The sequence below is a fragment of the Rousettus aegyptiacus genome, unplaced genomic scaffold, assembly GCF_014176215.1.
Source record: "Rousettus aegyptiacus isolate mRouAeg1 unplaced genomic scaffold, mRouAeg1.p scaffold_m13_p_4, whole genome shotgun sequence".
NCBI lineage: Eukaryota > Metazoa > Chordata > Mammalia > Chiroptera > Pteropodidae > Rousettus > Rousettus aegyptiacus.
In genome coordinates this window covers 21,622,447-21,634,644 of record NW_023416307.1, presented here as the reverse complement: position 1 = coordinate 21,634,644, position 12,198 = coordinate 21,622,447, and the positions used below count along the sequence as shown (strand labels likewise).

Sequence of the window (12,198 nt, the reverse complement as noted above, 5' to 3'; positions counted from 1 at the left end):
TCCCAAGAAGAATGGTGTGTTTCCCAGATACAACATAGACAATTAGAAAAACAGATGCACTTATCAACCCATAGCGAAGCATCATTCAAGGTGCCACCCAGCCCTTCTTTTACCTCATTCCACAACCTCTCCAGCTCTAAGGAACTCTGAGCCTCGTCATTTTGATTATTTCTTCTGGGTTCAGAACCCTCTCCTACTTTCTCCTGTTGTATTTACGAATAAAAGAAACCAATTATTCCCATTTTACACAGGCCTATAAAGAACTTCTCTTTGTAGATTTTCCAAGGCTCTTTAGACTTATGAAAAGATTTGTCCTACCCCCAGGTTAGTGAATTTTGTTGACTATATAGTAATTCCATAGAAAGTAATGCCCGAAGTTACAATTCTAGGGCTGGACAATGTATGTGGTCTTATTAAAGATATAGGCAATTTATTTTGGATTGTCCATCCTGTCCCTGGAGAAATAATAGGTATCTCAGCTGGGGAGGCAGGTTCAAATCCCTTAGACAATGCTGATAAAATGTACTGTTGGTATAATGATGAAAATGGCACTTTACCTGTGGTCTTCCTCCCCAAAACTTGAAATCTTAGTCTAATCATGAGAAAAACAGACACGTTTCAACTGAGGGACATTCTACAAAATATCTAACAAAAATACTTCTCAAAACTGTCAAGGTCATCAAAAACAGAGGTCTGAGAAATTGTCCGAGCCAAGAGGAGCCTAAGGATACATAATGAATAAATGTCATGTGGTATCCTGAATGACTTCTTGGAACAGAAAAAGGACACTAAACACTAAGTACAAACTAAGAAAATTTGAGTGAACTGTGGACTTAAGTTCTTTATAATGTATAAATATTGGTTACTTGTCATTAATACTAACTTAAGATGTTAATATTAGGGAAAACTGAGTGTATACTATATGAGAACTCTGTACACTATATTCATAATTTTTCTGTTAATTTAAAAATATTCTAAAATAAAAGTTTGTTTAAATGTACTTACAACATTTTAATGTAGTATAGGGAATGTAGTGCAGGAATAAAGATGTACGAACTATGGGAGAAAAGTGACAAGGAAAAAAAATATTCCAAAATAATTCTTAAAGATTTTGCCTCAAAAGGAAGACCAAATGTTCTTGTATTTTGTATCATGTCTTTACATTTATCCATGTGTATTCTGTATATATTTTGGGTATTCGGCTTACAATATATATTCTATAAGTATTGTGGCTCATGTTAACTACTGTCTTTATAATGGCCAAACCAAATCCTTTGAATTTTAGAGAAGTAAGCTGCAATCTACCAAAAGTAAAGGAAAAACAATCTGATTCAGTGGATTATGGAAAGAATTATATATTTAACAAAAAATAAATAAGCCTTTGGGCATCAATTGATGTTGAGTAAAACATTTCTTAATGAGGCAGATACACTAAAATTACCACCTGGAATTCCAATGTTCATGCCTTGTGTAATTTTTTTCCAAGGTGCTTCCTACACCTAAAATGCCTGTCTCCCTCACATGTTTTTCTAAGTGCAAAGTCTTGATCATCTTTCATGGTTCACCTCTAACATGTCCCCAGTGAGAACAAATTGCTCATTTCTCTGAATGGTCATGATAGTGTGTCCCTCCATCATCTCATGGACTTGAAACAATTTTTCATAGATGTTGTTTATAGATGTGTATAAACAACGTTTTTCATAGATGTTGTTTATAGATGTTTCTCCCATTTGGCTGTAAGAGTCTTAAGAGTAGGGTCCATATCATAACCACCTTCCTCTCCACACAGTGTCTGACGTTCATTCATTTGTTCAACAGCAATTTAGCATACGTCTACCATTCAATGTCATCGAATGAACAGGAGGGGGAAAATTACAGAGAAAAACTAACAACTAAATGTAAATGTTGTGAGGAAAACTTTCTAAGCCAGGGAAGCCTTGAAAATAATGAGTAGAAAAATATTGATACAGGTCAGCCTTACTGAAAGCATTAACAAAACTTTCTATCACAGCACTGATTTATTTTTCCAGCCAGTGTGTATGCTTCTAAGTTAGAAGTCTCTCTTCTACCACTTTGCCCCTTTTATGCACTCTGGGACCCCTGCGGTTTGTGTGTAGAAAGCTGGTAGACCTAGGGTGAGTAAAATAAATCCAAACGAAGTTCATTTTCAAAAGAAAACATGAATGAGCAGCAAGAATTTAGGGCAAGGAAATAGACAAAACCTGTTTTTTCAGGGCAGAGGCCTAAAGTCCAACTTGCGACCCTCGGGCCCCTGCATGATTTCTTAGAAAAGAATTTTGTTTCCTTTTGAAACTTTCTGCTAAAGCAAAACATGTTGCTGTCTCAATGGATACATATTTTAGAGTTATTGCAAATACCGTTTTTGTGTGTGTGCTTTTATGGTAGACTTGGTTTGCTATTTCTCTAGCATAGATTAATTTAAAGTCCATTTTTCAGAGCATCAGTGCCCAACATATATTTCTAACTACCATTCTCAAACAATTTCTCATAGGGCCATTTTAAGCTGATAGTGTGCTCTGTTCTATTCTGGGGTCTTTCCAATCTTCAAGCACTCTTTACACCTCGTGATCCATTCACCCACAGAATGTAGAAGTAATTTCTGATTTTATATGCGGATACCGAATGCCCAGCCCTGATCTTTTTTTAATTCTCCAAAACAATTTCATGAAAACTGGTTCTCTCTCATACCAATATTTCAGAATCACAGGAAGCTGTTAATAGTATTAAGATTTCAGTATATATTTCTAAATGGCCCTATGACTTTATTGTTCTGTTTCCAGTGCCTTCGCCTCTAATCTGTCATTGGCCAGTCTCCCTTAACTCTTCCGAACTCTTCCTGAAAAGCCTGTTATGCCTTCACACCTGACCCCTGTTGGTGCACAGAGAAGCCTCCTCACCTTCCAAAGGAACCCAACGCATCCTCGTAGGTAGGGACTGACTCTGGCACCTTATTAGGGTCCCCATCGACTTTTAACAAAGTCTATTCCATTTCATTTTTAATACTAGGGCACAGTGAATCTATTAAATTTAAAAATATTCCATTTAAAATGTGAGATTAATTCTGAAACAATAAATCCCCCCATGAACTGTTAATTTGACTACAGATTTTTAAATCCCCAGTATGGTAGTGTCTAAAGCATTCTAACATGGTTATCAGCTCAGCTGAGTTAAAATCCTGGCTCTGCCACAGACCAGGCAGGCTTGAGCAATTTTTTTCTGGACCCCTGAGTATTATTCGTCTCTCCAGGTACTCTCTGTGGAACATCTATTGTGTGTCATGTGCCAAGGTCATAGTGGTGAACAAGGCAGTGAGAGCGGTCCACTAAGCTGAACCCTCAAATGGGCTAAGTTTCCTCCTCTTTAAAATAGAAATAATAAGTCCCGTCTTGTAGGATTGTAAATGTTGAATGGCTCCTCCGACATATGGCTTCTCCCCACCTTTGCTATCTGCTGCCACCTCCACCGTCCCCTACTTTCTTGTCCCTTAAGGATGATATTAACTAAGCTTCTCTGCTGAAGCTCTTCAAGATGAAATGACCTTTTGAAACCAGACCAGGACAGTTCACAGGAAGCTACACTTCTAGCCAGAGTTATTCTGGAGGCTGTCAGTGTGGGTCCTACGCAACCAAGAGAACAGTACCCCTGGTTCATGCACACCATCCACTGCCCAGGAAAAGCCTGGGTTTCCTTCATCTGGCTGCTTATTCTTTCTAGGTTATCATTTCGAGGTGCCCAAATCAGATAGAAATAACATGGTATCTCCTTCTTTATTGGAAAGAGTTTTTTTCTTCCATGTGAGTCACTTGGAGATTCCTCATGCACTGTTAATTAAAACGAGAGAAAGATGGATAAACTATAGCTTGTTTAAAGCATCTGTATTTAAACCTACATTCTATGAATTGAGTCCTCTCCCAGTTGTTTGAAGTTATTAGTTGACAAACTGAAAACTAAGTATGCATTTCTAAAGGTGTTTGTGTGTTGAAGTATAAAGTGTAACTCTAGGAAGAATCTACTGTTTAATGTTATGTGTATTTGTTTATAGATTCTGTGAAAAGCTGTGTAGCCAAGTTGTTCTTCACCTGCTCCTTGAAGGGTCATTACTGCCTATACAGTAAATCCAGTTTTATTCTCATCAGCCAAGAACCTCAGCCGTGGATCCAGATCATGTTTCTATTTCAGCAGGTGTGTACAATTCATGTTCGTCATGGCCCCTTAATGAGTTACTGAATTGTTCTTTGACCAAAGTGGATATGTAGATAACAGCAATACATATACATTTCATTACTAATTTTTAAATAAGGATTGGTTTTCTATATTTTAGAATAGTTTCCTTATAAAAAGCCCTGGATTACTAATCAGGAGGCCAAACCTATTAATATCTTGATATCCTTACTTTTAAAAAAGAAGAATGAAAGGGAAAATGCTTTTGGTTAAACAACGGCAACAATGATAAATCCCAGCTTATATGGAGGAATAACTTCCCTTGTGTAGAGCTAGCCTTCATTTACAGTCTTTCAATCTCCAATTAACTTTTGTGTCAACTTATTCTTTTCAACTTTGTTAAAAAACTAGAATGCTACTTTTCCCATAGAATATATATATAGGTAAAATTACATAAAGAGGAACTTTGAACTTAACAATGAAAATTTGATGCAAAAATTTTAGTATCAAAAGAGATTCTTATTTGGAAATACTTACCTTGAATGCATTAAATTTTCATAAAAACTTTGAATATATTTTATAAAATGTTAGCAGTAGAAAAGATCTTAGGTATTATTTTTGTAGATAAGAAAATTGAAGGGCTGGACTCAGGCCACCTGACTCCTGGTCCAGTGGCCTTGTTTTGCAAATTTTTTAAGATGGTTAAAAATTAGGCCAAGTGATAAGATAGTTTACTTACTTCTATTAATAAAATATTTCTATAATAACCTCTACAAAAGTCACCAACCAGATAGTTATATTTCTTTATAAAGGCAGATTAATGCTGAATATATCATAATCATAGATGTAACTATAGTAATTAAGAAAAGAGACTACTTAGAGGTATTTTAAGACTATCATCTTTTCCTATATTAAGTTTCTTAAGAAGACTTATTAACACCTAATAGAGAACAACTTGCATTTTGATGTAAATCAAATTGTACTGGAATATAAAAAACAGCATCGCTCTTTCTTCGTTTTCTTAAAAATGAAGACCTTATTTTTCTTCTACTTCAATTTTTCAAATAGTTTTCATTAGTGATTTTGTGTTTGGCTTCATCTTTGCCTTTCTTCTTAACAGTTGTCAGTTTTCTGAAAACAAACCAAGAAAATGTGCTTTTATTTTTGTTCCTGGGTCTAATTTTATTTACTTAGTCTCATCCTTTGCCTTTCTTTTAGGCAAAATCACCAAAAAGCATCTGTTTATGTTGCTTTTTCTTTTTTGTCCATTTTGCTATAATGATTCCTTTCTTTTCCACACCTTTGATATTGAGTGGTCTGGATGAGCCCTGACTTCACAATATTAATAAAAGATTTGAATAAAAATCAATTCTTTGACTTGATGATTACAAGCCTGCTACTAGCCTTATATGATGGGCCAGACTGTTTCTCTTCTGTAATTTCACACATTTGTGGAGCTCTTTAATTCACTGATTTCAGTCTAAATGCTCCTCTTTGGACTGATAATTAATTAAGTCCAATTCTGCTCCTCTTTAAATGAAAAAATCATGTACTATATAAGTTTCTGATAATAATTAAGAAATTTCAAGTTATGTCTACGTTATGGTTGCATACTCAATTTATCTGTTACTGGCTCTTAGCTTTTTTAATCTGTGGGCCACTTACACAGGCTATAAAATTCTCCACCTTTCCTCATTCAGTGTAAGAAACAGAAAATCTTGATGACAATAATGAGATCTTTACTAGAAGATAATTTACTGATTTTTATTTACTAAATAGAAATTTTATATACACAAACCACCTAGAGAGTCTCATAAGTTAATACTTGGATGTCATTGACATAGAAAATAGGATTTTATAAGCCAATATCATTATTTAATTATACATAAAGTATAATCCATATGGTATTATATGTACAAAATACTATTTCATGCCCTTTGTTGATGTTCTGCATATTTTTATAAAATTGTACCCTTGTATTGAAACCTCACATTTATAGGTATAACATCACAACATGTAAGTGACTATGAAAAACATAATTGATTAGTAAATATACAAACACAATCTAAATCTTTCTTTGAAATTTTTATTTTCATTAGTTTGAATGAAATATATATAATTGTGATTTTTTTTTTTTACACTAACAACTTAGAGTATCTTAAAGCTCTTGGAATATTCATACATTTTACATTTTAGGATTAAAAACGTTTTTGTTTCCTCACATGCCCACTCACACTGTTCATTTTTGAGTAGTTGCATAATGAACAATTAGTTATTTAATTTCTAGTCTTCATCATCTATTCTGATATTTGTACTCTAGCTTTAATTTTATACCTTAATTCTCAGATCTTTGTAAAAATAAATATGAATATTTATATTAACCATTTTCCAGTTTGGAAACATGCTTGGGAAATCACTGAGGTAAATACTACATTACAAAGCTTAGGCATATTTATAGAGATCAATAGCAACTGTCTTGAAAATCCTATTCAATAATTTTAATTTTCTGTTAAAAATGAAAAGCCTAAAATGTATTTTATGTTTGATCTTCAAGATAGATTTCTTTGTTGTTTTATTTAAATTTAAATCATGTTAAAGATCAAACCGAACCAAATAGTGTCTTGCAGTCAATCAAATATTAATTCCTTTTCAGAGCCTATTTCCGGAGCCCCTGTCCATACAGAGTCGTTCTGTGCAATTTCTCAGATCTCTGTGGGAGAAGACCCAGGCAGAGGGTGCTCACAGCTTCGAAACAGCCATGATGGAATCCACATTTCTGCAGCAGAAGGTAAATGCTTATTTCCTTGGACATGTTATTTTAAACTAAGATTCAAGATTATCTTGAAACAGGTTGCTTTTTTCTCAATAGTTCAATGTTTTCCTTCTTTTATCATTATCAAAAAAACACTTAATAAGTAATAATTTTCAGGCGGTGCTACAGTGGACTAAAGACAAAGTGCTATCAGCAGACAGGGTCATTGGTCTGTTCTGACTTTGTTAAATTAACATTTGTTAAGTGGTGCAAGGAGTGCCAGAGGGTGAGCCCAAGTTCAGTAAAGACCACAAGAGAAATCAAAATAGAGTCGATTACTCACAGGTCCTAGAGGAAATACACAACAGGCCTGAGGGGACATGTGCGGGGGTCCAGGCAAGGTGCAGATGGAGAGAGAGGCAGGACCTGGGGCACACGCCTGTATTTGGGTCTGTGGATAAAGTACTTTGTGGTTCCCAGGCTAAGGCCAGATTAGTCAATTTAAACCAAAAAAGAACAGGGCTTTGGTGAGCCCCATGGAGCCTTCTCTAAGGGGCACACAAGGGGAAGGCCTGGAAAGTGGAAGAGAATTCATTACAAAGGCAGTTGGGGGAATCATATCAGAAACTTAACATTTGCTTGTGACTCTGCAGGCTATTATCTAGGACATTCACTCTCATTGGAGGGCTGCTGTCAGTTTAAGCCTCCCACAGGTGACTTGGCCAAACAAAATGAATGCCAAGGCAGGAATATCACGGAGTAGCTTAGCTAAATTCTCGACACTTTCATCTGAAGCTCAGGCAGTGACTTGATACAGCCCACCTGGAGCCCACAAAAACTATACTCAGAGATACTCAAAAACTACATACATGGTATGGAATAGAAAATGTGTGAGAAAAGGACATGACTCTAGAATTGAAAGGGAAAGAGCATCAGGGAATTGGGCTGCAGGTTCTTGAGCGCTTTTCATTTCTTCCCTCCATGCTTCTTCTCATCCCCTTGTCCTCTGCAATTACCACAAAGCAAGAAAATGAAGACAAGGTGGGCCAGAGGAGAGAGAAAGAGAGGAGGTGGGGGGCGAGAAAGAGAAAGAGAGAGAGAGAGCGCGCTAGCTCTGCTGACTCAGGCAAGTATGATTTGAGACACAGAACATTTTAAAAGTGTGGAAACAGGGGCATAGCTCTCAAAACAAGGTTGGCTGAGACCTCCTGAGCAGGTCTCCCAACTAGGAAAAGACCAGAATGTGGAAATATCCCCATCCAGTCTACAGAGTGAAACTGAAAGTAAATGTATTCCGATGTAGTCAGGTTTGCATATGAGGAAAGCCACACACCTGGGAATGGAGAGAATGATTAGAGGAAACCAGACTGGAGACAGGAAGACTATTAGGAAGCTCTTACTATCATCAGGTAAGAAATGAAGGCTGGAACTAAAGCTGGAAGTCGTAGGAAGAGGACGGATTCAAGAGCTATGAAAGAAGTAGAATCAGCAGGACCTGGTACCTGATAAGGAAAATGAAAGAACCGAGGATGGCACTACGTGCATTGGATGGCCAGACTGATGATGGTACCAGCCTGAAGAAGACAGACCACAAAGGGAGCTGATGTGGAGAAAGAAGATAAAGCATTCTGGTTTACATATTTGAGTCTGAGTTGTTTGCATAGATAACCAGGTGGTGACAGTAGTTGGAATGCTGTTATGGACCTCAGGAAGAAGACCATAACTGGAGATATGAATTTGAGTGACATTAAGGTACTACTACTTAACGTCATGACCAGAGGAGATTGAATCACTCACAGAGAATATGTGCAATGAGGATAGAGATGGTTATTGATATCTCCTTATCAGATAACAGATTCTTTAAGCCCTTCCCATACTCAAAGATCCTGATTATTATTTTTCTTCGAGAAAACCCAGGATTAGGCATTAGATGTTTACTGAGCAAATGAGAGGTTCTAAGAGTATATGATCATGGTCTCCATCCTTGTTTTATTATAGAGAAGGGGAACAAATCTACTGATGTTAAATAAAATCAAAGTACAAACAAGTAACAAAATAATCAAAAACTGTTGTACTGTGAAACTAACAATACCTTTTAAGTGCTGAAGGATTGTAAAGGGATGAGAAATGGGTGTGATTAATCAGTTTATTTACAGTAAGACAAGGAAGACACACTCAACTATTGCACCATTATTTGCTAGCTTTGGTTTAAGAATTAGATGTGCAGTATTAAAGAGCAAAGGAAATACCACAATTGCATCAATGCAAAGTAGAAGGGGATTCTTTGCATATTTCATTCAAGTTTTAAACTGCTGTATCACATTTAAAGACAATGCCTCAAATTCTTATAAATTTTGTATTATGAACTGTATTTTAAGTAGAGGCAACTAGTAAATTGGCAGGCAGCGTCAAGTCCTAAGAGATTTAAAAAAAAAAAAAAAGTTGGCAAACCTGTACACTTATTCATATTTCTTGTTTTATACCAATAAGTGTTCCTCTAGGGAAAAATTAACTGTAAACCAAGCTGTTTCAAAATTTTTAAAGTTTCATAATTTGGTTTATGCCTGGATATTAGAAAAAACTTTGATATCTAGACTATACGTTATGTGACAACATTATTTGCCTCAGTATTTCTCAAATTAATTGTCTCCTATTTTTTATGAAGTGTTCTACACACCAAATTCAAAATAGCTGTGAAAAAGGTCCAAAGACTGCTTTATTTTTACCATATGAACAGTATACACACACACACACACACACACACACACAGAGCAGTGTTTTTAAAGTGATGAGCACATGTTTATCTGCTGCCCTGACGGAGTTAACACTGAAGCCAAGTGGTTCAGGATTCAGCAATGAAGGAAGAAACTCCTTGAATAAGTCCTGAGTCTGTAGAATGTAAAGCTCTGGAGAGGCTGTTATTGTGGTTGCTTTTTGTAGTATCTTGGAATTTTAGAACTGAAAATCAACAGCAAGACATCTATTAACTTGCAAAGGGCCTAAAGGCAGGGGTGGCACCACACACTTTGCATAGGGAAGAAACAATCTTTTGTTTTGTGAAAAACTAAAGTTTTGTGTTCATGATGGCAGATAACCTACCTATCTTAACTCACACCTACCAGAATAGTCAAGCATGTTGACTCTGAAGCCAGATTACCTGGGTTTAAAATCTGGCTCTGCCACTTTCCAATTCTGAGGCCTTTGAGTCTGTGCCTCAGTTTCTTTACCTGTACAAAGATGATAAATAATATCGGTAGCTACCTTGTAGAGCTGTTTGAGGATTTAATAAGTTAATACATAGAGGGCTTTCAAAACAATTACTACCCTTGTGATTTCTCAATAAATGTTAGCTAATGTTCTGCTTTGAGCTAGTGTTTCTATCTTGTTCTCTCTCTGTCTCTCTGTCTCTCTCCCTCCTATCTTCCCTTTCTCTCTCCCTCTCCTCTTACCTCCTTCCATCCCTCAAGAAAACATAAATTCAAAATCTGTCTCAGATGCATTAAGAGAGGTTCAGAGTAGAGCTGGAAAGATAAACCTGAAGGACAACCTGAAAGATGAACCTGAAGGATTGTACTTTTCTGATTTGATCAGACCAACATTACCAGAAAACACTCTCCAAATGTCAAACAGGAATTTGCAGTAGAAAATTCAAATTATAATTTGCAAACTATTTACTATTCTCACACAAGAGTAGAAATGTGAAAATCCTTATGCAGTGTAATGCTATAATTTTTTAAGTTATAAAAATATAAGAAAATTTTAATATAAATATAAGGTATCAGTTCAATAATTCAAATTAAAATATTATCATCTCTAGGTATTTAAATGGCATTTGATAAAATTCAACATCTGCTTTTAATAATCAAATGTTTTGTATAAAAACTTCATTAATATCTGTCTCCCTAATAAGACTGGGACCTTGTCTGTCTTATTCATGCAGAATCTTGGGTGTCTAAAGAACATGCCTGGCTCATAGTAGGCATTAAAATAATAATAATATGTTGAATAAATAGAATACAAGACAGAAGTAAGGATTATACTACTTGAAAGAAGGAAATAAAATCAACATTATTGTCAGATAATCTGAGAATCAAAAAAACTATTAGAATTAATAATAGTCATCATCATAATAATAATTAACTTTTATTGGGCATTTAGAATATGCCAATCACTCCACTGTGCATTTAATATCAATTATTTCACTTAATTCCAACAACAACCCTGTGAGATAGATATTATTATTCATACTTTACAAAGAGCAAACTAAGTAGAAGAGAGATTAATTAATTTTCTCAAAGTCGCAGAGCAATAGAGAGAAATGAGGCTTGAAAAAACAGTGACATATCAGATTCCTGGCTGGGAATAATGAACATTGCAAAGGTGTTAATACTTCTAAGGCAAATAACATCAACTAAATTCCAATTTAAATTCTAGCAGAATGATTTTTGATGCCTTATGAAGTGATGGTAAAACATAAGTAAAAGATAAACAGTTGAGACTAGTTTTTAAATTTGGGGGGAAAAAAATAAGAGAACTTTCCTAAATATTAACACATACTATAATCATTAAATCATTCCACTTTTATGGCAAGGATTAGCATGCAGATAAATGGAACAGACTACATAGTCCAGAAACTGACTCAATTATGTACATATAATCTCTCTCTATATATATATATGTATTTATACATATATATATAATTGTTAAACTACTATAAAACAAGTTAAAACCTTAAAAAAAAAACAAACTAGACTAGTCAAACAAGATGAACTAGCTCTAGAGCCCTGCTGTGAAACCTCCTACCTATACTCAACGATAATGTATTGTACACATGGAAATTTGTTAAGGTAGATCTTATTTTAAGTGTTCTTCCCAGAATAAAATAAAATTTCAAAGAAGTAAATGTTTTTAAACTAGCAAAAATAAACTAGTCACGAAAATCCTAGAGTTAACTTTATATGTATAAAAAAGGTACAAGCATTTTCTATAGTTAGAAATTAGACAAGAATGCCTGCTGTCACCTTCAGTATTTAACATTTTATTGCAGTACCCAATGCAGAAAGTCAAGAAAAACAAAGAAAAGATATGAAGATTGAAAGAAACAGGAGAGACAGGGGGAGAGAGAAATTACTTACCGGCAATAAAATTATTTGTATAAATATTTGAGAGAATCTAACCTTTAGAACTTATAAGGGGGATTGATGAAGTTAATCATAACTTTGATAGAAGATCAACATATAAAATCAATAGTAAACACAAATATG

At 35.0% G+C, this 12,198-nt stretch overlaps 1 protein-coding gene across 9 annotated transcripts in view; it reads left to right on the top strand.

Moving 5' to 3' along the window:
- Positions 1 to 12,198, top strand: part of VEPH1 (ventricular zone expressed PH domain containing 1) — a 211,450-nt gene that overhangs the window by 159,695 nt on the left and 39,557 nt on the right. For 7 of the 9 annotated variants that reach the window (XR_004950618.1, XM_036219927.1, XM_036219925.1 and 4 more), the window contains 2 exons: positions 4,064 to 4,203; positions 6,836 to 6,970. Coding sequence is in view for 7 of the 9 variants with exons in the window: in XM_036219927.1 (XP_036075820.1) it covers positions 4,064 to 4,203; positions 6,836 to 6,970 (275 nt within the window). In the remaining 2 variants the exon portion in view is untranslated. Of the gene's footprint in view, positions 1 to 2,801; positions 2,949 to 4,063; positions 4,204 to 6,835; positions 6,971 to 7,961; positions 10,798 to 12,198 lie in introns of those variants that run through there. The other 2 variants (XM_036219930.1, XR_004950617.1) reach the window with 2 other exon arrangements.